The sequence below is a fragment of the Ornithorhynchus anatinus genome, chromosome X1, assembly GCF_004115215.2.
Source record: "Ornithorhynchus anatinus isolate Pmale09 chromosome X1, mOrnAna1.pri.v4, whole genome shotgun sequence".
In the NCBI taxonomy this organism is placed as follows: Eukaryota; Metazoa; Chordata; class Mammalia; order Monotremata; family Ornithorhynchidae; genus Ornithorhynchus; species Ornithorhynchus anatinus.
Window position 1 is genome coordinate 40,057,760 of NC_041749.1, and position 26,154 is coordinate 40,083,913.

Here is a 26,154-nt window from a genome sequence, read left to right on the forward strand (position 1 = left end):
GAGGAATTGGTGAATCATTTCATGTTCACCAATCATGATTTTGTAGACTCCCATCATGCCCTTTTTCTACCTTCATTTCTCCAGCTTGGGATTGTATAGATCTGTATCCAGCTGTTTGGTTATTTATTTATTTATCTATTTATTTATATGCATCTGTCTCCCCCTCTAGACGGTGAGCTCACTGTGGGCAGGAATGTGTCAGTTATATTGCACTCTCCCAAATGCTAAGTAAAGTGCTTTACACACAGTAAGCGCTCAATAAATATGAATGAATGATTGCTCTCCCTTTGGTCTGTTTTGAATTGGGAACTGGTGCAGTGTCTGGTCATTTAAGAGGCTTTCTCTGTTCCGGGCAGTCTGTGATTGTGAAACTCTTCTGTAAATAGTTAACTACCGCTCAAATATTTCATTTCAAGTTTTGGGAATTATAATGAAATGTAAAATTAGAATTAGATTCCCAAATCAAGGTCGAATGGTATTGGATTGTGTGGCACCTTTAGTACAAATAATCTGGTTACTCTTCAGAAATCCATTAGTAATCGTCCTGCTGAATACAGATTTGTGAAAGCATTGTGTGTTTTAAGTCATGGTACATTTACTGTTCCTAGATATTTGACCCTATTTACAGCTTTGATAAATTGCTCTTTAATACTCTTTAAATTGCTCTTTAGAGGAGCGTCATGATGTAGTGGATAGAGCGCAGGCCTGGGAGTCCTAATCCCGGCTCTGCCACATGTCTCTGTGACCTTGGGCAAGTCACTTCACTTCTCTTGGTCTCAGTTATCTCATCTGGAAAGTGGGGATTGAGACTGTGAGCCCCACATGGTACCAACCGCTTGTATACACCGCAGTGCTTAGTACAGTGCGTCACACATAGTAAGCTCTTAACAAATACAGTTATTATTATTGGATTCAAGATAAATTAAATGTGACCAATAGCCCCTTGATTTAAGAAGAAATTTGGCTATTAATTGTGCACGTATAGGAGTTTCTTCAACTCTTTACTGTAAGGTAATACAAAGGTGTGGGGAAACTTTATTTGGATTTTAGTACGTCCCTAGTATTTGTTCACCCTGGTGTCATGCAGCTCAACTTCAGGAAGTACTTTGCCAATCAGAGTTCCCTTAACATGCGTTTTCATTTGGCATTTTGGATAGAACTTTGGTGATCCCTGCAGAAGCAGGTGGAAGAGAATGGACTGAGAGGTAGGAATCGAAGAGAGCAGCGAGGGGGCTGGTATGATAATCTAGCTGCAGTATGACCAGAACTCATACCAGGGTGTGGTATCCACTGATTAGTAGTATTTATTGAGCGCTTCACTTCTCTGTGCCTCAGTTACCTCATCTGTAAAAGAGAGATAAGGACTGTGAGCCTGATGAGGGGAGAGGGACTGGGTCCAACCTGATTTGCTTGTTTGCTTGTTCCCCCTCCCCCCCCCCATGCTTAATACAATGTCTGGCACATAGTAAGCACATAACAAACACCATTATTATTAGAGTATTAGAGCACTGTACTAGCCTTTGGAAGAGTACAGTAGAACAGAGTTGGTAGACACATTCCCTGCCCATAATGAGCTCACAGTCTTGAAGCTGCATGAGTTTTCCTTAACATGGGATTGTTAAGGAATGAAACCCCCTGTGTTATAAGAGAACCGAATGCATTTCTTCCTTCAGCGTACTTTCCTGGCTTGGTTTGGGAAGGCCGGGCTGGCAGGGTGATGCTTGCAATCTGATGATGGCACTGAGTAGATCTCCCTCCGTGAGGTGAGTCAGTGTTAGCAATAGGCTAATACCGTTCGCCCATTGTGGAGTAAAGTCTGGGCAGAATGACTTGGCAGGCTATTACCAAGAGTGTAAGGCAAAGTGAGCATTCACTATAGGAAGTATTTGTCTCATTCCTGCTCCTTCAAAAGATCTCTTTGGAAATCCTTTCCATCACCAAATCCGTTGCTGGTAGCAGGGGAGTATGTTTGCATGGTAGAAACAGTCCTCTAGACTGTAAGCTTGTTGTGGGCAGGGAATGTATCTACTAACTCTGTTGTGTTCTACTCTCTCTAGCGCTTAGCACAGTGCTCTGCATACAGGAAGCACTCAATACATAAAATTGATTCCTCTGCACAGAGTCAGAAATACCACTGATCGGTGGGCTTCCGATTCAGGTTTAAAAGCGGATTCTAAAATTTAAATATTTTCCCCCTTAGCATTAGGTAGGTACTGGGTTATTCCGAGCTGTAACTGATGTGGCCGTAATCCTCTCTCCCAACGATTTTCTAGATAGTCTAGTTTCTTCCTGTCTGCCTTTTGGAGTCCCATTTCATGTAGCTTCCTCTTCCCCTCTCTCCATCCTGGCCAATAAAACTCATTGTTTGAAAATTGTTCCTTTGAGGAGAAGGATTAGAATCACATCAGCCTAGTCTGTTTTCTTAAGACCCCCATTTCATCCTGATCCTCAGTCATCAGCCACAGTTCCTGCTATCCTTGATGAATGTAAAACAATTTCTGTAAGCTCCCTTCGAGACTGTAAGATTGTTGTGGGCAGAGAATGGGTCTACCCTTTATTATATTGTACTCTCCCAAGCTCTTAATATGGTGCCCTGGACGCACGCCGTAAATGCTCAAAGTGAGCGGTATTTATTGAGCACTTAATGTGTGCAGAGCACTGTACTAAGCGTTGGGGAGAGTACCATATAACAATATAGCAGTCAATAAATACCATCGGTATGCTCAGTAAGTATCATTGTGTGATCGCTGCTGTGCTTTATTACTTCACTCACATTATACTGGGCCCGCAGCAAGTCGGGACATCACAGGCTGGGCCAGAATAATGAGGGGACAAAAATTAAAATGGGAGGGAGGAGTCCAGGGGAAGGAAGCTGGGCATCCCAGCCCCTCCCAGGTTTCCCAGTTGTTGGGCAAGGGACAGAAATCCCCAGGACGGGGATCCCCACTATGTCACCTCCAGAAAACGTGTGGAGCAGCCCTCTCTTCCATTTAGTGAGAGCTTGGGGAAACAGTTTGTTGGGCAAGGGCCATAGGGCAAGACAGGCCCTCCTTTCCGTACCCAAGGCCTTCCTCCTGCTTCCCCTCTTATCCCCCTTCTACAGGAAGCTCTCTGATTGCCTTCTCCTGGGAACATATCTCCCCTCTGCCACCCCCCTCCCTGTTTCCTGGCCTAAGCACCCCAGTGGCAATGGGCAGGAGAGGAGAGAAGGATCACTTAAGGTGAATAGGGGAGTAACAAGGGATTTGGGCACCAGAGAGGCTGAGTGGATGGAAGGTAAGCCGAAGGGTTGGGCTGAGTCTGACCGTGATGCAGAGGAGCTGCATGGCGAAACCCTGCACTCCTCAAATGGGAATACCTCCAGGACCCTCTTCCCCCTGCAAAACCCAGGCAATGCTGACTCCCCACAAGCCCCCCAAAAGCTCAGGAGACAGGGCTCCTGGCACACTGGCACAAAGTCTCTAGATGGTAAACTCGTTGTGGGCAGGGAGTGTGTTCTGTTTATTGTGGGCAGGGAATGTGTCTGTTATATTATACACTCCCAAGTGCTTAGTACAGTCGTCTGCACACAGTAAGAGCTCAATAAATACGACTGACAGCACAATGTCTGGGTGCCATCTGTAGCAGCCACCTCACATTTTCCATTCTCCTCCTGATTTTTATGGAGTGTGGCACGTCTGTGGCAAAGTGAGGCTGGCTCTCCCGAGTAACTTTTACAGGAAACACCAGTTCTGGGCCTTTATTTTATTTTGGTTTATTTTTTTTAACCAGAACTCTGTTCTGGTGAGTTCCAGTTTTCTTTCTCCACTGCTGCCCTTCTCTAATAGTTTGCTCATAATCAGGGCACATCAAACAACTCCTGAATATCGGCTTTAAACCAATCATCATGCCCCCTCCTACATCACTTCACTCCTATCCTGCTACAACCCAGCCCGCCCGCTTCACTCCTTTACTGCCAAGCTCCTCGCTGTACCTCAATCATGTCTGTCTCAGTACCGACCTCTCTCGCACGTCCTGCCTCAGACCTTGATCGCCCTCCCTCTTTATATCCAATAGAGAATCACTCTGTCTACCTTCAAAGTCTTATTAAAAGCACATCTCTTCCGAGAGGCCTTCCTTAAGCCCTCATTTTCTCTTCTCCCACTTCATTCTGTGTCACGCTTCCACTTGGATTTGCACCTTTTATTCACCTCTCCCTCAGCCCCACAACACATATACATAACCAAAATTTGTTTCTCTTAATGTCTGTCTCCTCCTCTGGACTGTAAGCTCATTGTGGGCAGGGACTGTGTCTGTTATATTGTTGTATTGTTTTCTCCCAAGTGCTTAGTACAGTGTCCTGCACACACTAAGCACTCAGTAAATACGATTGATTGAAATCAGGGTGTCAGAAACTGTGTCGAGGCCAAGAAAGCAAAACAAAGGCAATCCAAAGTGCCTGCTGTTTGTGGCATTTAGCATTATAGGATTGGCCATATTCATGGACTGCTCACATTCCTTCCCACAATAGCTCTTTTGGCCAGACCAAAGAGGTAATATGTCATAGAGAATGCTTAATGAGGATTTTATGCTCTTGCTGTTTCATTATTTGTCTGTGTCCTTATTTGCATGTGTTTAATTTTGCTTTGCATGAATATACTTGTATTCTGCTCTGCGTGTGTGCATGTTCACGCTGTTTTTAGTAAGTATGCTGTTTGAGGGCAGGTTATATGCCATGAAATACCCTTTGCATGTTGCCGTTCTAGTCACCTGCAAAGTTTAGCTATATCCGACACTATCAGTCAGAGTGCTTAATATTACTTGCTGACGCTACCTACGTTGATGTGTATGGCATGGTGACCAGTACCTCAGGAAGGATGCCATTGCCTTGGAGAGGGTGAGTCATGCCAACATTTATCGATAATAGAGGTTTGGAGGCACTTTGAAAGTACTCGGTTCTCAGTGGAAAGGGAGGACGTTAAGGTAATTTGATGGAAGTGATCAAATTATTAGCCAGAATTTTAAAACCCGAAAAGAGTCTGAGTTTGGGGCCATGCAACTAGCTGTTGCCGAGGCCACTTGCCATTAACACACTGATGCTTGGTGTTGTAGGAGAAAACCAGAATGCCATTTAGTGGGGCCTTGGGCTGAAAGGGAAGCATGGGAGAGAATCATTTCTCACCTGCAGAGAAATTAAAGGGAAATGGGGTACCATACAATTCTTTTTTGAAGGGCCGTTATGGAGAATAGACCAGGAATTTTTCCTGGGGATTCAGATTAAGGGCAAGAATGAGTTCTAGGAATTGGACTTGCTTTTTGGGGGAAATAAATATGTTTCTACATGAAACAAGCTGATTATTAACAGGTTAAAGTAAGTAATGGAGTTTAAGCAAATTTCAGGTATCCTTATTTTTAGTCCTTGAAAGTGATAAATTTATAACTATAATGTATGCCAGTTAGAGTAGGGAGGAAAATGTTTCAAAACTTTCAGAAGACTGATGATCTAACTGCAGCTCCGTTTATACATTTAATCCTAAAATGGGTTTGTGTCTTGAAGAACTTTCTGTTTTCAGAGTAGTAAAATGTAGGTAGATTCATCCCTGATGTTTAGAAGATACTTAGCCCAATTCGCCTAGTTTGATCCCTGCACAGGCCCGATTTCGGGGGCCCATCCTAATCCCAAATTTTTTTTTAAAAAGACAAGTGACTATTTGTCGCTTTTGGAGATTCCAACCCCTTTGGCACCTGGGCAGCTCTGGCTGCACTCACAGCCCCCACAGGCCCTAATATGGGAGTTTCCAAAAGCCCCGGTGTTTATATGTGACTACAGAGCGCAAACTATGTATTCCCCTTCAGCATCATTCACTCATTCATTCAGTCGTATTTGAGCACTTACTGTGTGTAGAGCACTGTACTAAGTGCTTGGGTGGGTACAGTTCAACAACGGACAGACACATCCCGGTTCTAATCTCGGCTCCGCCACCTGCCAGCTGTATGAGTTTGGGCAAGTCACTTAACTTCTCGGTGCCTCAGTGACCTCATCTATAAAATGGGGATTAAGACTGTGAGCCTCGTGGAACAGCCTGATTACCCTGTATCCACCCCAGCGCTTAGAACAGTGCTCGGCACATAGTAAGCACTTAACAAATACCAACATTATTATTATTATGCCCTGCCCACAAGGAGCTCACAGTCTAGACACTGCAAGAATTACAGAATCGTATCCGTTGGTTAGTGTGGTTCCAAGTTGGACTGATCATCACCTTCTGAAGACCAACAAGTTTGACTCAAGTAACTGAATAGGTTACTTTTAGGGAGAAAGGCCTTTTGAGAGGAGCACTAATTCCTTTAGTTTTTTAATGATATTTTAGTGCTTGCTTTGTGACAGGTATTGTACTAAGTGCTGGGGTAGATACAAGCTGATTAGGTTGGAGGCAATCCCTGGCCCACATGGCGTTCACAGTCTATATCATTTTACAGATAAGGGAACTGAGGCATAGTAAAGTGATTTGCCCAAGGTCACACAGCAAGTAAGTGGTGGGTCCAGGATTAGAACCCAGATCCTTCCGACTCTGAGGCCCGGGCACTAGCCACTAGGCCATGCTGCTTCTTCGATGATAAGAAGACTAGTATATAGCTATTTTGAATTGAACAGACCTCTTGGGATCTAAAAGAGCTAAAGGCCCTCCCAAAATCCTTAATTTACACCCAGAAGTAACTTAGCATTTGGGAAATTGAGCCCACTAGCTTTTTTTCTCTTCCAATGAAAATAATTTTCACAAAGCATGGGATTCACCTCTAATTCAGCCTCAGAGCCAATAATTCTAAACTTCTCTAGGACAAGAGAGACAACTCTTTTCCTGCCCAGGTTTGGTTTTTGCTTTTGTTTTGTTTTGTTTTTTAAGGTATTTGTTAAGCACTTACTGTGGCCAGGCACTGTACTAATCACTGGATAGATACAAGATAATTGGGTTGGACACAGTCCCTGTCCCTTAGAGGGCTCATCGTCTTAATCCCCATTTTACAGATGAGGTAACAGAGGCATAGAGAAGTGAAGTGTCTTGCTCAAGGTCACCCAAGAGGCAAGTGGAGAGACAAGGATTGGAACCCAGATCCTCTGACTCCCAGGCTTCTGCTCTTTCCACTAGGCCAAGCTGTTTCTTAGTCAGTGGTCTTTCCCTGGTCCTGACCCCGCTTCCCCTCCCGATACCCCTAGGGTTTATTCTTATCCGCTAAAGGCTGGTGGCTTCTGATAATCCCTTTGGCTCCTCCTCATCAGGTTTTTTCATTCGCTTTGGCTCTGACCTAACAGAAACAAGTTGTTTCTCTGTCATATGAGCTCTGGATAGGGATGAATGGAAGGCAGAGAGAGAGAGAGAGCTGCTGGAAAAGAGCACTGAACTGGGGAGGAATCAGGAGACCAAGGTTCTAGTTCCAGTTTCACCCCCAACTGTGTGACCTTTGGCAAGTTACTTAATCTCTTTGTGCTGCTCCTTCTCCTCTGTAAAATGAGACTAATAATACCTGCCCTTCTAGACAGAACCAGGATGTTGGACGGGTAGATAAAGTATGAAAGAGGTCTGAATTTTTTAAGAGAAAAAGTATTATACAAGTCCAAGAAATAATTAGAGTGTTTTGTAATGAGCATAATTAAAGTAAAAACCCTTATAATGTAGAAATGGTCGGGTATATGTATTTTGAAACCAGGCTTTGTGGATTTCACAGCTTCATTAATCTGTCAATGTTATAATCTGCCCATGTGATGCTCTCGTGACCTCTCTTTTCCTCACTCCCATTCCAACCCATTTGATTTTTTCCCCCTTAGGCACATTTCGTTTTATTCCTATGCAAATAATGGAAAAACTGAGTCTTGGGGTTTGTAAGGCTAGGTATTTCCAGTCAAGGTAAGACTTTGTCAGATAATTCGTTAGAAAGTCAAGCGTTCGGGTATTTGTCTCCCTCATGATTCTAAATTTCCCTAGATCAGGGATCGTGCCTAGATGGGGTGAGGCAGATCTGGCCTGACTCTCAGCCAGCCGTGGATTCAGGTAGCAACTCTGAACGGGTTTGACCTCCTAGAACAATGGCCTTTCCAAAGCCAGCTCAGCTGGGTAGAAGCCACTGTGCTTCATAGTTTAAATCCCTGCCCTTACTCTGATAACTGAGAGGATTTCGCAAATGCAATTGCAAATGTCTCAAGGGTCTGTATGTGGCAGGCACTGGCCAAAATAATTGCCTCCTTCTGGCCTAGACTATATTCAGACCCCTCATTGTCATTTATTCTGTTTGGCCGGGGAATGCTTAAATGTTTGTGGGTTTTTTTACCCCCCTTGTTGCCGAAGTTAAATCAACCTGTTGACAACATGACTTACTTGTTACAAGTGATTGTTCTTAGTCGTTTGGTCAAAGTCACCTTACCTTCCTTCCCCATCTCCCCCTTATTAAATCATGTGTTGGTTTTACACAGTTAGTGCTTTGAATAAGTACCAATTTCAGTATCTATGCAAATGTAAGCCCAGACTGAAATACATTTTAAAGTACCCTTCCCCCCCCCCCCAAAAATGTGGCTTTCAGTCCACATTTTCTAAAGTATCTGGCAAAAGATCTCTCTCTGTTTTCTCTCTGAGCAGTGCCTCAATATTATCAATCGTTTTCATCTCCAACATCAAAAATGTATATGTCTTCAGTCCCTATATCACCTTTGTGGGATTTTTCACCATTTAGGTCAGCAGGATCCCAGCCCTGTTGGCTGTTTCATAAAGTGCTAACAGGGGTTCACATTTAGTCCAGCCTATATGGCAGACACAGAAAATTACTTTGGCCAGGGAGCCACTCAACACATTTTTGAATGGTACAAGAGGCCAGATGCACCTTCTGGCTGTTTGGGAGTTGGAGAGAGCGGGAAGGGAAGATTTTTAAACCGCAGAGGGATTAAAGGCCTCCCTCCCTGCCCACCATTACTGGGAGAAGGCCTGCTCCTGCTTGAGCCAGGCAGGCAGAAACCTGCCTTTCCAACTGGGAGAGGTGGTGACACTTTAGACCTCAAGGCTCGGTTCAGGGTCCCTTTCTTTTCTCCATCTTCACCCACCCATAGAGACCTCATTCATGCCCACAGCTTCGCCTGCCAAATACTACTCATGGCTTCAACCGGGAAGCAGCGTGATCTATTGGATAGAGCATGGGCCTGGGAGACAAAAGGACCTGGGTTGTAATCTAGCTCTGCCACCTGCCTGCTGTGTGACCTTTGGGCAAGTCACTTAAAATTTCTCTGTGCTTCCATTACCTAATCTGGAAAATGGGGATTAAGACTGTGAGCCCCATGTGGGACATGGACTCTATCCAACCTGATTGTTATATCTACCCCATTGTTTAGTACAGTGCCTGGCACATAGTATCTGCTTAACAAATACTGTTAGAAAAGAAACAGCCACCCCAATCTACCACCTCTACCTAGATATTTCTTGAATCCACTTCCTATCTCTGACCTCTCTCCTTTTCAGCAATATCACATTTCCATCTGCCTCCAGGCCATTTTATGGGATGTTACATCAACAATTCAAACTCACCATGTCCAAAACTGAACTCCTCACCTTCCCTCCCACATCCTACTCTCCACCTAATTTTCCTGTCACAGTTGACCACACAACTATCCTCCCTATCACTGGAGATAACCACGGCATTATCTTTGAGTCCTTTCTTTCAACCCCCAAATTCAGTCTGTCACTAAATCCTTTCAATCCCGATTCTAATCCCAGCTTCGCACCTGTTTGCTCTGTGGTCCTTGGCAAGTCACTTAGCTTCTCAGTGCCTCTGTTACCTCATCTGTAAAATGGGGATTAAAACTGTGACTCCTTATGGGACAGGGACTGTGTCCAACCTAATTAACTTTTATCTATCCCAGTGCTGAAAACAAAGCCTGGCACATAGTAAGCGCTTAACAAATACCATTAAAAAAAATCCTTCCTGTTCATTTACAGAATCCTCATTTTACTCTTTATGCCGATTGCCATCAGGCTGCCATATGTTGTCCCAACGACTGCATCAGTCTTCTGTGATTAATCGCTTATCTCCTCCCCCTCTCCTCCCCCTCATGACTCCACTCCCAGCACTTAGTCTGCTTTTCGATTAAAGTGTTGCTTTTCCCTATTGGTCTGTGTCCCTGCTAGATTTTGAGCTCCTTGAAGGCAGGGATCCATGTCCGCCAACTCTCTCCGTGCACCTTTCTCTAGCACTAATTGTGCACTGCACACTCTAACCACTCAACAAAGTCTTAAGCAGGTTAAAAATAAAGTTCAGTCATAAGCCAGCATGGATACACACCAACATGAGACCCAGAGGGCAGGTAACACATTTTGAATTGTAGAGAAGGCCAGATGCACCTCCTGGCTTTTTGGGAGTTGGGGAGAGAGGGAAAGGAAGATTTTTAAACCGCAGAGGGATTAAAACCCTCCCTCCCTGCCTGTCATTACAGGGCAGGAGGCCTGCTCCTGCTTGAACGAAGCAGGCAGAAACCTGCCTTTCCAACCTCCCTAGGAAAGGCTGTGACGCTTTAGACCTCAAGGCTCAGTTCAGGGTTCTCTCTTATTCTCAATCTTTCCTCAGCCCTTGGAGAAGAACTGACCTAAGCCCATGGCAGTCTGAAGGCCATTTCCTTTGACTAGCTGGGAGGTATGCAGATGGTGTTTTGCTCAGTCCTGTTTTCTAGTGAATTCATTTCCCCTCAGAAAAGTTTCCTTTCCTAGCTGTTGACTACATGAGAGTTAATGCCTTCGTGATTCATACTTTTTATGGAAAGAGAACTCCTCCTTGGATAGTGATGTATTTGTTTGAAATCTGTGAAACGTACTTTTTTTTTTTTAAAGGCCATTTAGTCAGTCACATAAAATGATCTCCTGGGTTGAAACTTTCCCTTCATTTTGTGTACTCAAATTTCCATGACGAACCCTCGTCACGTTGTCTAGAAATTTGGGTGGCCGAAGTGGGCAGTTGGATGAGTACTTGGCCCATGGGGACTGGTGATGACACAGCCAGAAATTGGGTCCAACCAGTTTTTTGAAGCTATGATTTTATGAAACTGTAGTCAGTGAGAACTCAGAAATGATGATCATCTCAGAACAGCAAGGAGAAAAGGAAAGTCTGTCCATCCATCCCTGAAAGTTGATCCAGTGTTAGTACCTTGGCTGTCTGGGATTACCTGGGTGAGGGCCGAGAGAAGCAGCATGGCCTAGTGGGGATTCTCCCCACAGCATTTATATACCTATCCACAATTTATATTAATGTCTCTCTCCCCCTCTAGACTCTAAGCTCATTGTGGGCATGGAATATGTCTACCAACTGTTATATTGTACTCTCCCAAGCGTTTAAGTGCTGTGCTCTGCATACAGTAAGTGCTCAGTAAACATGATTGCTTGATTGATTGATAGAGTCCAGGCCTGGGAGTCAGGGGACCTGGGTCTCTGCCACCTGTCTATTGTGTGACCTCGGGCAAGTCACTTAACTTCCCGTACCTCAGTTCCCTTGTCTGCAAAATGGAGATATCTGTTCTCCCTCCTATTTAAACTGTGAGCCCTTTGTTACCTCTCTGGCCGATCATTCTCGGTCTCCTACGCTGGAGCCTCCTCCCCCTTCCATCCTTTAACTGTTGGAGTTCCTCAAGGGTCAGTTCTTGGCCCTCTTCTGTTCTCCATTTACACTCACTCCCTCGGTGAACTCATCCGCTCTCACGGCTTTGACTACCATCTCTACGCAGATGACACGCAGATCTACATCTCCGCCCCTGTCCTCTCCCCCTCCCTTCAGGCTTGCATCTCCTCCTGCCTCCGGGACGTCTCCACCTGGATGTCGGCCCGCCACCTAAAACTCAACATGAGCAAGACTGAGCTCCTCATCTTCCCTCCCAAGCCCGGTCCGCTCCCAGACTTCTCCATCACCGTGGATGGCACGACCATCCTTCCCGTCCCGCAGGCCCGCAATCTCGGTGTCATCCTTGACTCGTCCCTCTCGTTCACCCCACACATCCTATCCGTTACCGAGACCTGCCGGTTTCACCTCTACAATATCGCCAAGATCCGCCCTTTCCTCTCCACCCAAACGGCTACCTTACTATTACGGGCTCTCGTTATATCCCGGCTAGACTACTGTGTCAGCCTTCTCTCTGACCTCCCTTCCTCCTCTCTCGCCCCGCTCCGGTCTATTCTTCACTCCGCTGCCCGGCTCATCTTCCTGCAGAAACGATCTGGGCATGTCGCTCCCCTTCTTAAACAACTCCAGTGGTTGCCTATCGACCTCCGCTCCAAACAAAAACTCCTCACTCTAGGCTTCAAGGCTCTCCATCACCTTGCCCCTTCCTACCTCTCCTCCCTTCTCTCTTTCTACCGCCCACCCCGCACGCTCCGCTCCTCTGCCGCCCACCTCCTCGCCGTCCCTCGGTCTCGCCTATCCCGCCGTCGACCCCTGGGTCACGTCCTCCCGCGGTCCTGGAACGCCCTCCCTCCTCACCTCCGCCAAACTGATTCTCTTTCCCTCTTCAAAACCTTACTTAAAACTCACCTCCTCCAAGAGGCCTTCCCAGACTGAGCTCCTCTTCCCCCTCTACTCCCTCTGCCATCCCCCCTTTACCTCTCCGCAGCTAAAGCCTCATTTTCCCCTTTTCCCTCTGCTCCTCCACCTCTCCCTTCCCATCCCCACAGCACTGTACCCGTCCGCTCAACTGTATATATTTTCGTTACCCTATTTATTTTGTTAATGAATTGTACATCGCCTCGATTCTATTTAGTTGCCATTGTTTTTACGAGATGTTCTTCCCCTTGACGCTGTTTAGTGCCATTGTTCTTGTCTGTCCGTCTCCCCCGATTAGACTGTAAGCCCGTCAAACGGCAGGGACTGTCTCTATCTGTTGCCGACTTGTTCATCCCAAGCGCTTAGTACAGTGCTCTGCACATAGTAAGCGCTCAATAAATACTATTGAATGAATGAATGAATGAATTTGTGGGACCTGATCATCTTGTATCTACCTCAGAGCTTAGTACAGTGCTTGACACAGAGTGCTTAACAAATGCCACAAATATTATTATCTGTAGCCACCCCGTGCTTGGGAGAATTGAGATTCAGTGAATCCACTTTGCTTGCAGCACTTATATTGCAACACTTACATTGAAGTTGCCTGGGCCTTTAGTTCCAACATGGGATTACAGGTAATGTGGCCTACCCAGGCTTAATGGCCAGACCCCTTTCAACCTCCTAACTGCCATCGCTCACTCTCAGTATGCGTTATAGACATTTGTATTAAATGTTCAGCCAGGCTGGAATTAGTTTCACAGGTACCAGTTATCTTGACTGATCGCCCCTCACTGCCAAGTACCTTGTCTATTTCCAAGTCTCCCTCTGTAGTTAAGACTGCACCCTCTTTTTTAAATTTTTGACCAAAGACTTTTTCAGAGTTGCTCTGTTTCTCAGGAGGGTCTTCTGACTCAAGATCCTGTTTCTCTAGAGCCTAAGCAGCAAAGAGATTGGGTTTCTGATTCTGATGATACTCCTCTTGGGTAGTCTGTATGCTATAGTTTCGTTAGCTGAGACACTGACACAGTTTTGTATTGTCTGGAAAGTGAGAAACAATTAGACAGATGACTTCTTTTGATCACCATTGATGGTTTTACATTTAGCATCATTGATTTCTCAGCTACAGCTGTCTTACTCCAGTGTCTGAAGCTTTTAAAAAATGCCACCGTCACCGTTCTAGCTCTTATTTTAGATTTCTCTGGGAGCATTACTGAATGCCAATATGGGTATTTACTAGAGTGCTGTCTCACTTCAAGACAAACTCTGCAAAGTTTACCTTGGCCTAAACGCTTCCCTTCTCTCATTTTGAATCTTTTTGACTGATTTAAAGCCAATATCAACTTGAGATTAACTAATGACTGCAGACCTGTGTAAGATATAGAATGGCAGGTTTGTATTCTGTTGGCAAAGATGCCATATTGTTGATTAGGGTGTGTAAGATAACACTTTGAAAATTAAGTGCCTTATTTACATATGTCCCCCTCCAAAATTCAGTTCACAATATTTCATTGCTGGTAAATGTCTACATTTCTATTTGACCATGTAATTATAGGTGGTTTATCGGTTTTAATAACCTAGCTGCATTGTTTTGATCGATCATTATTATACTTTTCGGAGGACTAAATCCATTTTGTTTAGCGATTCTGTTTTCATGGAACCAATTAGGAACGCTAAACAGGGTATAACATTACTTGCCATTTTGGCCCCCTGAGTAAGGCTCTAATACCTGCATTTCTTCCATCGTTCCAACACCCAGCTAAACTACCTAATTGCTCTTGTTCATGGCCCCATGGGGACCCTAGTATCCTCACTTCTGGTTTACTGATGAATATATGCGATTTTAGCTCATTATTTGACTATAATACTGGCTCAAATCAACATCCTCCAACCTAGGTTAAACAAGCCTTCAGATTTTACATATGATATTTGTGTGTTGTAATAATAATGATGATGGTATTTGTTAAGTGCTTACTATGTGCTAAGTGCTGTTTTAAGCGCTGGGGTAGTTACAAGGTCATCAGGCTGTCCCAGGTGGGACTCAGTCTTATTCCTCATTTTATAGATGAGATAACTGAAGCACTGTTAGGTTAAGTGACTTGCTCAAGGTCACACAGCAGACAAGTGGCGCAGGCGGAATTAGAACCCACATCCTCTGACTCCCAAGCCCGTGCTCTTTCCCCCAAGCCATGCTGCTTCCCTAGCACTTAGTACTTAGCTTTTCCCAGGCACTTAGTACAGGGCCCTGCACACAGTAAGCACTCAATAAATACAGTTGAATATATAAAACTGTTCAAGTGCCTCGTGTATGTACTCTCAAGGGTATGGTGTAACTGTTCATGTGGCAAGTTGGCTGGGGAAAGAAACGATCCTCAGAAGGCTTGTATCTCCAAGAATGTTTGATTTCTGGGTTCAATTTGTCATTGCTACCATTTAATAAAAGCTTGCATAAAATCCAACTTGAATTCCTCATCTTCTGATAAGGCAACATTGACACCTGGGAAAATGTATTCTAAGCCCAATCATTCTTTTAAATGTTTCAGCTTAGTCCACGATTGGCACTGCATTTCTCATTGGGAACCTGGGTGTCACATTTATGATCTATTGATTTTTCTTTAATTAGTACAGTGAAAGGGTCTAATTTTGTACTTTATAGTAAGGTTGTAATTCACCTAAGTTACACCACTATTGAACCTCTACAATTTCCATGAAATGCTTCCTCTTCCTCTTCCTCTTCGTCTTTTTCTTTTTTTTTCAAATGAAAAAAAGACATCCTTCTACCACTTACCTGTTTGGCGGGAGGACAGTAGCAGAGTGGAAGTAAAAACTGCTTCGTGAATCTAGGTTTTCCACTCCACAAATGCGAGAGGGAGGGTAGTTGAATTTAAGAAGGACAAAAGCGGCTGAAAGCATATGCCTAGTTTGCTGGGAAATGTACTCTTCAAGGCGATGCAGTCTGGCAGCTAGCATTTCCAGAATTCGCCTTCCTTTCAGATCTGTTCCTGAAAGCAGGAACCTGGATCAAGTGACTCCTTGGGATTCCTTCCAAAATGTACGATTCTGGTTTGAGGCCCACCAGTCCTTTTGGAAGTCGAAGAGTCTGATCAGCATTGGGTGGACATTTTGAGGCCAGTACAGGAATCCAAATTAGAAGTCGCTCATTCCATGATAGCTTGGAGTGCTTCACTTGGAGTGCTTCACTTGGTAGATGTGACAGTTGCGACCTGCCAGATTATGCAGAGTGTTGGTAACTGATAATCTAGAGAGGTCCATGTTTGGGTGCCAGTTTACACTGCCCTGGCGAAGCTTCCGCCCCAACCCGGAATCTCTACTAATGGCCTAGAGTGATGTCCCATTACTAAATTCTGCTTCCCTGCAGTATATTACTCTTTCCAAAATTCAAGGTTAGAAAAAAGAAAACCCAGGCCACTGTATCCAGACTGAAAGCATGCCTTCACTGTAGCTTGGTGCAGCTTCATACCCAACTGAAAAATCTGTGGAGCCACCATAGTGTGCAGCTTGCTTTCAGGCTGTTCTTTCCATAGCACTACATTGAAGAATTAATAATTATAATTATGGTATTTGTTAAGCGCTTATTATGCGCCAGGTGCTTCCAGGGCAATACTACCCAATGACACTTATAGACTGTAGTTAGCATCAAATGACCAATCGAGATTTCAGAAAATAAGGTGCTTGAATGCAAAGTAGTCCACCACCAGGGAAATGTTTGGTGCGTAGCATCATTGCTGGGTCGATCGTGCAGAAGGAATCGGTGACAACACGATATCCCAAAGCAGCTAGATGGGGAGTTGAACTTGGGAATCATATAAGCAAAAGAAACATGTAGAGGCACAGGGAAGTGAAATCTCAGTTGTCAGAGCTGTAGACTGCTTGGACGTAGCAGGAAACACGTTAGCCTGGCATGTGACGGTTGACAATGTGGCCGACTGTTGGAGCAGAGGGTAGGAGATGACCATAACGCCAAGAACCAGAATTTTAAGTGGGACCTGGCACTACAGGTAGCTAATGAAATTCATTCAGTCGTTTTTATTGAGCGCTTACTGTGTGCAGAGCACTGTTCTAAGCGCTTGGAAAGTAAAATTCAGCAGTAAAGAGAGACAATTGATCCAGCAAGTGCCGGTCCTACCTGGGTTGCCCCTCCTGGGCCCAATCTTAATAATAATTTTGGTACTCGTTAAGCGCTCAGTGTGGGCCGAGCACTGTTCTCAGCGCTGGGGCAGATACAGGTCAATCAGGTTGGGGACAGTCTTTGTCCCGCGTGGCGCTCACATTCTTAATCCCCTTTTTACAGATGAGGTCACTGAGGCCCAGAGAAGTGAAGTGACAGGCCCAGAGAAGTGAAGTGACTCGCCCAAGGTCACACAGCAGGCATGGCGGAGCTGAGGTTGGAACTCGGTCCTTCTGACTCCTAGGCCCGCACACTTTTCAGTAAGCCAACACTGCATGATTTGGGGATGACTTAGGCAGGCCGTATGAGGCTTCACTGTGTTGTTTTTCAGTCTTGAAGTTTGTTTGCAAGTGTTTTGCATTTGGCTTGGTATCAAATAGATAGAGAAAACCTCAGCAAGGGTAGGCATTTCCTGAATGTAGCCAGAAAATATTCACGGGGATTGCTGTGGCCGCTGCCTTCGAGACTCTAGCCCATGGTTTCAAACTGGCGGTTTTGAGATCTAGCAGTTCAGTTGATGTGTTTAAACTGAGTGGCTGTGATTTTAATGGTTGCCCCAGCAGATTATGCCACTGGGAGATTCCCGTGCGAACTTTGCACTGGGGTGAGGTTAATAGTCATAGTCATATTAGTTAATCTCTTATTGTGTGCCACGCACTGAACCAAGCACTGGGGTGGAGAAGCAGTGTGGCTCAGTGGAAAGAGCCCGGGCTTGGGAGTCAGAGGTCATGGGTTCGAATCCCGGCTCCGCCTCTTGTCAGCTCTGTGACTTTGGGCCAGTCGCTTCACTTCTCTGTGCCTCAGTTACCTCATCTGTAAAATGGGGATGAAGACTGTGAGGCCCAAGTGGGACCACCTGATCATCTTGTATCCCCCCAGCGCTTAGAAGAGTGCTTCACACATAGTAAGCACTTACCCTCATTATTATTATTATTGTTACAAGATAATCCCGTCAGACACAGTCTCTGCCCCTCATGTTGATTCTTTTTTCACAGTTTGAGAGGTTCTTGGAAGATAGGCAAATGGGGGAAAAAGTGGCAGTATTTTTGTGCTCGAAAAGTTGAGGGAACTGGAACTGATTTCTGGAAATTTTGTATCATTTAAGGAGTGGGGCAGTCTCAGCGGAGGCAGTGACACAGTCCTGGTTATAGTCCCAGCCATTACTTGCCCTTAGTAGCAGTGGTGACTGCACTTTCACTCTGTGTAGAATAACTTTACCCACACTCAACTTCTCCCCACCTCGTGATTATGGGGATACAGATTATCCCACCTGATTCACACCTTTACTGGGGGACCCTCTGGGTCAAGCGAATGTGGGTATGCAGGCTTCTACCCCAGAATCCCCATATAAATCAGTACGTGATTCTGTTAAGTTTTGGGTTTTCTGTTTGTTGGTTTTTTTGGGTTTTTTTGGTGGGGTGCAGGGGTGGCTTTTGAGACTTTTGCCAGGGAGGAATTTCACAAACTAAAAGTTTCTTCACCTAATATTTTCCTTCGTATTTGTATTGTAAAAATGGGAATATTATCATCATCAACATGATATTTATTGTGCACTTACTGTGTGTGAAGCACTAAAGTAAGTGTGTAGAAGAGTACAATACAGCAGAGTTGGTAGACAAGTTTTCAGCCACAGTGAATTTTTAGACTGTAAGTTATTAATGGGAAGACAGACGTTAATAGAAAAATAAACCAAATATTTAACAAATGGGATGATCTCCCCAGGCTGCGGCCTGGTAGAAGAGAGTATTGAGGAAAGAGCAGGGAGCGACTGGGAAGGGATTAAAAAAAAATATTAAACTGGACTGTAAGTTCCTTGCAGGCAGGGATCAACTATACTGATTTCTACAGTTCTCTCTCAAACACTTGTAGTGATGTGCTCTGCACACAGTAGATGATTAATAAATGCCAATTCACTGATTAAGCATGCTCCCTCTTCTGTCTCATCTTTCTCTTTTACTGCAAGGTCAGGGGCATATGCAGTAGATGCATATGCCAAACCCAGTGCACCTGAATCTTTCCCTCCCACCCATTCCACCTCATCCATTGGTATTTTGTTGCCTCCTTAGAAAAAAATTATGGATTATTCAAGCAATTTCAGTAGGGCTGTGAGAATGTTGCGTTTTTTGTTTGAAAGGTAAATAAATGCAGATGTGGCCTAAATGAAGGTGCCAATGTTCTGATATTTTTCATTTGGCTGGCACCTAGGGTAAACATTTGGCAATTTAAAAATACCGGGCAATTGTGTGGCTAGGGATTTCACTTAAGGCCAAATATGAAATCTGGTTATTGAAAACTAGTTTGTGCTCTGAGGGAAAGACTAAAAATTTGAAATATTGAAGTTTCAGAAACCACTCACCTTGGGTAAAAATCAGTACAAAATTGGTAGATTAGAAGCCAATAATCCTCCTGGGAACTTGCTCATTGTGGGGAAACCAGTTGTGGCCGGCAATAAATAAATGGTGGTTGGGTCCATGTCCGCTTCACAGATCTTGTAGGAGAGAATTGGAGTGAGAGCATAAATCCTTAATTTTGCTGCACTCTAGTGTCCATTGCTTTGGACGGGAGTCCCCCATTACTCACCCTGCCACGCTCTTCGTTCAGTGAGCCATGCCAAATGCCCAAACCCAACTTTTCCAGCTTCCTACGATTGATGCCGCTTAATTGGATTCTGCTTGACTTTTCTTCAGTGAGCTCTGGCAAGCTGAATTTCTTCTTCTTTTCACTTGTCCTGAAGATTGATATTCCCGTTAAAGCAGTTTTGTGGCTCGCTTCAGACCACTGATGATGTGAAGTAAAGAGTAGACTAACCTGCAATTTTCATCAAAGATAAGGCCAGCATAAATGATCTACCACCCTCCAGGAAAATACTGCTATTTTCCTCTAGAATTTAATTGGCTCTGTGTAATGGGAGTTTAAACTCCCAAATCTACGTAACATAACTTCTGCTTGGGATGTTTCCTTTGACTGTGGAAGCTTATGTTGTTACCAACTTTTCCAAAAAGGCTTTTCAGTCGAACATTCAAATAGATACCTATCTGCTCTAAACTTGCAGGTTTCTAATCTCAGACTGTCAGAGGTCCTATCAGACTTACTATTCCTAGGCCTTCTGTGGTGAGTTGCTTAAAGTAAAACCAAAAGATCACTCAAGATTAATATAAAACTGAAAAAGTTCTTTATTTTTAGGTTGCTACAGCTCTTAACTTTACTGTAGTACTATTTAATAAACTGTACTATTTAATTGCTAGGGCTATTTGCAAGTAAAGCTTTAGTTTTGCACTACCACTTCAGTTGTAATTAGAGCCGAAATTGGTTTCACTGTTAAGTTAAAGGAAATGGAAGTTTGATTTTGCAATGCACCCACCTCAGCTTAAAGAATTGATCCAACTTTGAATTTCTATGGAAAAATTTAGTAATAGGGAAGCAGTACGATTGGGATGTGACTTTAATTGATGTCATTAGGTTAGGAGAACTGAAATTCATACTGTTTTTGTCATGTGAGATACTTTTTGACCCTAACAAAGCTATTTGGATTACTTGAACTTTATCATGATACTGGATTCAACTTTCTATCATAACTCTCATTTTTATTTGCCCTAAACTATTTGAAATAACTTTAAACTTCCATGTAAGGCGTAGATATTTTTATGATGTTTAAACATTTGGTTTTTCATAAACAAGCAATGAAGCATCTAAACTTCAAAAGAGTGTATTAGTCTCCTGGGCTATTAAAAAATGCCCAAGGCCTTCTGAGTTTTTCTAATTGTGATAATGCCGTTTAATGGTACAACTGCTTCTCTTAGTATTAATAAAGTCCAGAGCTGGAAACTATGAGGTGATAGTAGCCACTTGGTGGCTTTTGGAATGTGTTCTCCATTTAAAGTTATCCGACGCAAGAGTATTAAATGTGAATAAATGACCTTTTAAGAAATTGAAGGCAGCAGAAAATATAGGCAGATTTAATTTTTTTAAGGCTCTGAAGCTTTAGTATTTACTCTGGAGAACCATAAGTCTATGCAGATAAGCTTTTGCTTAAGAACAGGAGTGAACAATGTTCCCTTAGGAGAGTCTTTGCTATTGCCCTTATTTGGCCACTGTTTTTGAATATTGTTCAGTCACCTCACGACTACAGCCCTTGGCCTAAGGTTCAGATATTGTACCTTTTGAACATCACTTCTTTACAGATACAGTTTTTCTGAATCTTGATTATTTTTAAAAATAAATTTAAAATATCCAGTTTTCTAATTAGACTTCATGTATAAATTGCAAATCTGGGAGGGAGCTCAAGAGATCATGTGGACCAACCCTTTGGCGTCAGGAAGGACTAGGTCATACCCACTCAGGCTGATGATTAAAGATCTCCAGGAAAGGAGGTTGCAAAACCTCCCTTGGTAACCAGTTCCGGTGTCTAAAACCCTTAGAGTCAGAATTCTTGGTAAAATGTAAAGCTGCAGAGACTGAGAAGGGTTTTAAATGATGTTATTTGTTAAGCGCTTACTGTGTGCCGAGCACTGTTCTAAGCTTTAAATGTTCACCTGGTTTGCTAATATACTGAAATTCACCAGTTCTCAGCAAGAATGAAAGTTCTGTGTCCTTATTAACTGCTTATAATGCTATAACTAATCCAGTTTACTTGTTTTCTGTCATTAGTGAAGGTGGGTTATCTTCACGTCAGGCAGTTAAAGAAATCTACCCTTTCAGAAGACAGTTTACCCTTCCTTTAACGTAGTCTAATCTGTAGACACTAACTCAAGCTAATCTGTCAATATTGATGCTTGTTGGCAGGCTATTTGACTGGAAGCTGCAGTTTTGCCTTATATTGAGGTGTTCATTAAAATTTCCATTTATTTAGAGGAGAAATGTCGTTTTTTAGGGAACCTAGAGCAACAGCAAAGCTGAGGTCAAACTGCCATACAGGATGGACACCAAGGAGGCTGTGTTTGGGACAAAAAGAAAGCAAACTCAGGTAGAGCCAAAGCAGAGAACGAGCCCTGGAACTGTGGGAGTGGGGATAGATGGGAGCACGGTTGTAGCAAATTGAATGGAAAGGGAGAGTTCAACTCTTTTTTGAAGAGGAATAAGTGGAAGCCTAATAGGAAATAACTTGATTTCTGAACAGCAGTGTCTTTTCCTCCAAAAAGGCTCAAAGGAAATGTGTTTTCAAAGTTTTTTGCTGAATGAGGGTTGTTTTTTTACGTACCTAAAATCCATATATTTGGATTTAGTGTTTTTGTGGGGGTTGGGCCAAAGGCCACTTGTGGATTATTGTGACTCTGCTGGTGTAAAGGAGACTCCTTAGTTGTTAGAAACCGTGCTCAGCAATTACTGCCTGCTCTTGCTTAGTTTTGAGTAGTCCCTGTCCTAAGGGGGCTTGCTGTTTGAAGATTTGAGTTGGCCAATTCGGTACAGTAGAATGAGCTGTATTTCCTTTTTCCTCATTGTCTTTTCTTGATCGAATATTATCTTTTTGTCTATAGCAACATGAACCGTGAAGATCGGAATGTGCTGCGTATGAAAGAAAGGGAAAGGCGAAATCAGGAAATTCAGCAGGGGGAAGAAGCCTTTCCACCTAACTCACCTCTCTTTGCTGAACCTTATAAAGTTGTGAGTTTTGAAGCATATTTTTGAAGTCTCATCCTTCCTCTTCCTGAAAAAAATATGTTTTGGCATCTATTTCATGTTTAAAACTTTGTGCAAGTACAATCACTGGAACTCAAAATTCAGTCAATGGTTAAATTTTAGATAAAAGTTTCTCCCCCAGGTAGCTGCGGCAGTTGCACTGAACTAATGCACTGTCAGCTTACTGTGGGCAGGGAATGTGTCTACCAATTCTCCCAAGCGCTCAATACACTGCTTTGCACATAATAAGTGCTCAATAAATATAACTGATTGAATGGCAGTTTTGCTTTAAATCACATTCAGTGTGATTGGTGACTTCATATAGAGATTCCACACATTGTGTGGCTCTGTGTACACCAACCGCTCAAGGTTTTCACTTTGTTTTGCTTTTTGTGAAAAAAAGGTTTCCATCCCTGCTCTAGTGCTTTTACAATTCAGAAGTCCTTTCTTCCTCGTATTTATTGATTTCTCATAACAAACTGTGCACTGACCAAAAACATCTTTTGTCAAGATAGACTGTTGCAGAAACCTAAATATTAACCACTTACACTTGCTTTTTGTTGTATTTAAATTGCTAGATCTATTTGGTCAGTTATCTAGGGTGCAAGTATGGTGGTCAGAGAGCTCTTAGAGCCCTGAAGACACTAAAGCAAACTTACCAATAATTTTATGTGAATTTAAAAAACTGGTGCCACATGATTGAATTTGCTCACATTAACGTTTACAAGTTTGACCCCAAGAGTTTTAAGTATGAAGATTGAGATGTAAACAATCTTTTTCTTCATGCTTTTCCTTAAAAGTAGTCAAGGTAAATGGGACAGAATGCCATGTGTTGATTTAGAAAAATTTTCAAGGGAAAGTTATTAACTAAGTATAGATTAATACCCCCAGGGAGACTTCAGTTGAATTTCTGCTTTCCCAGAGTAGAACCTTCTTTTGCTGTTCCAGTGAGATTTACCTTAACAGGAAGACATTCCATTGTAGTGAAGTGATCCTGTAATGAGATATTTTGCCCTACTGTCATCAGTTATGTAAAATGCACAAACTGCATCAATCCGCTTACCTCGTGAAACCCTTAAAAGTTTTGTCATTCACATGGAAAAATATTGTTATGAAACTCTTCAAGTGGATTTTGAATACAGCAATAAGGGTCTGAATTTCCTTAGAGCTACCTCTGCCTGCTATGAGGCCAGAGTTAAAATCAAGCACATTTATTATTTAGCTAGGAAACCAGGGGAGAAGGCTCTACTGTGTGTTCTATTCGTGTTTTACTGATTTAGCATTTTATTACTCTCTGCACAGACCAGCAAGGAAGACAAATTATCTAGTCGTATTCAGAGCATGCTCGGAAATTACGATGAACAGGGCGTGCTTGGAAACTACGATGAAATGAAGGATTTTCGAGGAGACCGATCTCTACAGAAGCTGGTCGTGATCCCCAAGTCAACAGCGCCATCAGCAACAGATGAAAAATCCAACCCAAGTTTCTTTGGTGAACAGAGACACAGTAGCTCTCATCAGAGCAGCAAATGGACTCCTGTAGGGCCAGCACCTAGCACTTCTTCCCAGTCCCAGAAACGGTCCTCCGGTTTACAGAGTGGACACAGTAGCCAACGGACCGGGGGCGGGGGCGGCGGCGGCGGCCAGAGGCATGACCGTGACTCTTACGGCGGCGGCGGCCGCAAAAAAACTCAGCACGGAGCGGAACACTCCAAATCGCGTTCTTCCAGCCCTGGGAAACCCCCTGCTGTGTCTTCATTAAGCTCCAGCCATTCCAGGTCTCATGGGAATGATCATCACAGTAAGGAACATCAGCGCGCCAAGTCTCCTCGGGACCCCGAGGCAAACTGGGACTCGCCCTCCCGGGTTCCTTCATTTTCAAGCGGGCAGCACTCTAACCAATCTTTCCCTCCTTCGTTGATGTCAAAGTCCAGCTCAATGTTGCAGAAGCCCACTGCTTACGTAAGGCCCATGGATGGACAGGAGTCCATGGAACCAAAGCTATCCTCTGAGCACTACAGCAGCCAATCTCATAGCAACAGCATGAGTGAGCTGAAGCCTAGCAGCAAAGCACACCTAACCAAACTGAAAATTCCCTCTCAACCATTAGATGTAAGTCCACCCTCCTTCTTGCCAATCTACGGGGGTGATACACGAGCAGCGTGGCATAGTGGATAGAGCACGGTCCTGGGAGTCAGAGGGCCATAGGTTCGAGCCTGGCTCCGCCACTCGCCTGCTGTGGGTGACTTCGGGGAAGTCACTTCGCTTCTCTGTGCCTCCCTTACCTCATCTGTGAAATGGGGACTGAGACTGTGAGCCCCACCTGGGACAGGGACTGTGTGGCCTGGCACACACTAAGCGCTTAACAAATACCATTAATCATTATTAATGTTATCAAGTCGCACTGGGCCTCGGTTGGAAGGCATTCAGCCATCTTGCTGAAAGGCCAAGGGAAATTTGGGATTGTTCCTAACTTGTCCACTTCTTTTGAATCAACTTTGTGGGGGCCCCAGTCTGCTAACTTCCCAGTGACTGGATCGTTGATGAAATGTTGAATTTAGTTACAGTGTGACTCAGCTGGGCCACTGACTTCTCTTGGGCTTAGGTTCGGTTCTGAAACGGTGATGTACGCTTGGTATGCTTTGATTTTTAAAGTGAAATCATCATCTTTTTTCCTCTGTGGATTGTGATTTATGATAATGACCTCGGATTCCATGGGTCCACATTTGTGGACATTAAGCCCTTTTGGGTCCATGCACACTTTTAACATAGTGTACTTTCTCTGATCTATTGTTAATTGGGATAATGTCCGATTATTGTAAATGTTGGTTTAAAAAATGTAAATGTGTAAATCAAATAATCAAAATTATCTTCTAGGTAGTTAAGCAATAAGTAGCAATGTAATGTCGAATCGCCTGTGGCTTTTAATTCACAGCACCTCAGGAGCAAATTTGAGAAAATACCAACTATTCAGTTATGCGTACAGTGCTTGAAAACTAATATGAAGTCTCAGGATTTTTACTAAGTTATAGCTGCTTGGATTTTACACTGAATTTTTATGTTTGATATGGGCCTCAGGATTCAAACCATCGAGACCCAGTATGTGAGAATTAAGTGATTTTTATGAGGCTTTGAATAAAAGGAGGCCACAAAGTCTTGAGGTCGAGAGAGAAGCAGTCTACCCTCAGGAAAATGAGTATTATGACATTTTGGTTAGTACGAACTTAAAAATCGCACTTAATTTTGAGGACATGCTAAAGAAAAGAAAGATTCTGGAAAAAGCTCCTCAGAATAAATCAGAACCTTTTCATTTCAGTTTTGTATTGTTTATGAGTACCAGGAGTAAAGCATTCCGCAGGGCTTTGGTATAAATAAAGCCTTGCTGTTTTGCCAGTGAACTTTTAAATATAAAGTTTGTTTCACTCTAAATGATAGTGTCTTCAAAGCAAATTCTAAATTGAATAGCTATACCTTTAAATTGAATTCCTGTAGTGTTTTGATGTATATATGGCTTTCTGGGGTTTATTTGCATAATTCAGTAGGTTTGCACAATTCACTAGAAATCTTTTATTTTAGGCATCAGTATCTGGTGATGTGAGCTGTGTGGATGAAATTCTCAAAGTAAGTACTGTTTTCTTCATTGTGTGTGTGTGTGTGTGTGAACTCCACAAGGGCAGAGGAAACTGGAATTCTTAGAGCACATTCCAGAAATTGTATTCTGGCTCCTTAAGAGTGCCTCTGTGACCCCATTAAAGAATCCTTTTGAGGATAGCTGAGCCACCTTCCATGATCCACCTAGAATTAATAGTGTGGCC

At 43.5% G+C, this 26,154-nt stretch overlaps 1 protein-coding gene across 3 annotated transcripts in view; it reads left to right on the forward strand.

Annotated features, from left to right (window-relative positions):
- The window catches only part of AFF4 (AF4/FMR2 family member 4), a 106,924-nt gene that overhangs the window by 37,138 nt on the left and 43,632 nt on the right, over positions 1 to 26,154 (forward strand). Inside the window, exons 2-5 of one of the 3 annotated variants that reach the window (XM_029051767.2) lie at positions 21,594 to 21,686; positions 22,198 to 22,324; positions 23,642 to 24,451; positions 25,916 to 25,960. In XM_029051767.2, the coding sequence (XP_028907600.1) occupies positions 22,202 to 22,324; positions 23,642 to 24,451; positions 25,916 to 25,960 (978 nt within the window). In that variant the 5' untranslated portion in view covers positions 21,594 to 21,686; positions 22,198 to 22,201. Of the gene's footprint in view, positions 1 to 21,593; positions 21,687 to 22,197; positions 22,325 to 23,641; positions 24,452 to 25,915; positions 25,961 to 26,154 lie in introns of those variants that run through there. The other 2 variants (XM_029051768.2, XM_029051770.1) reach the window with 2 other exon arrangements.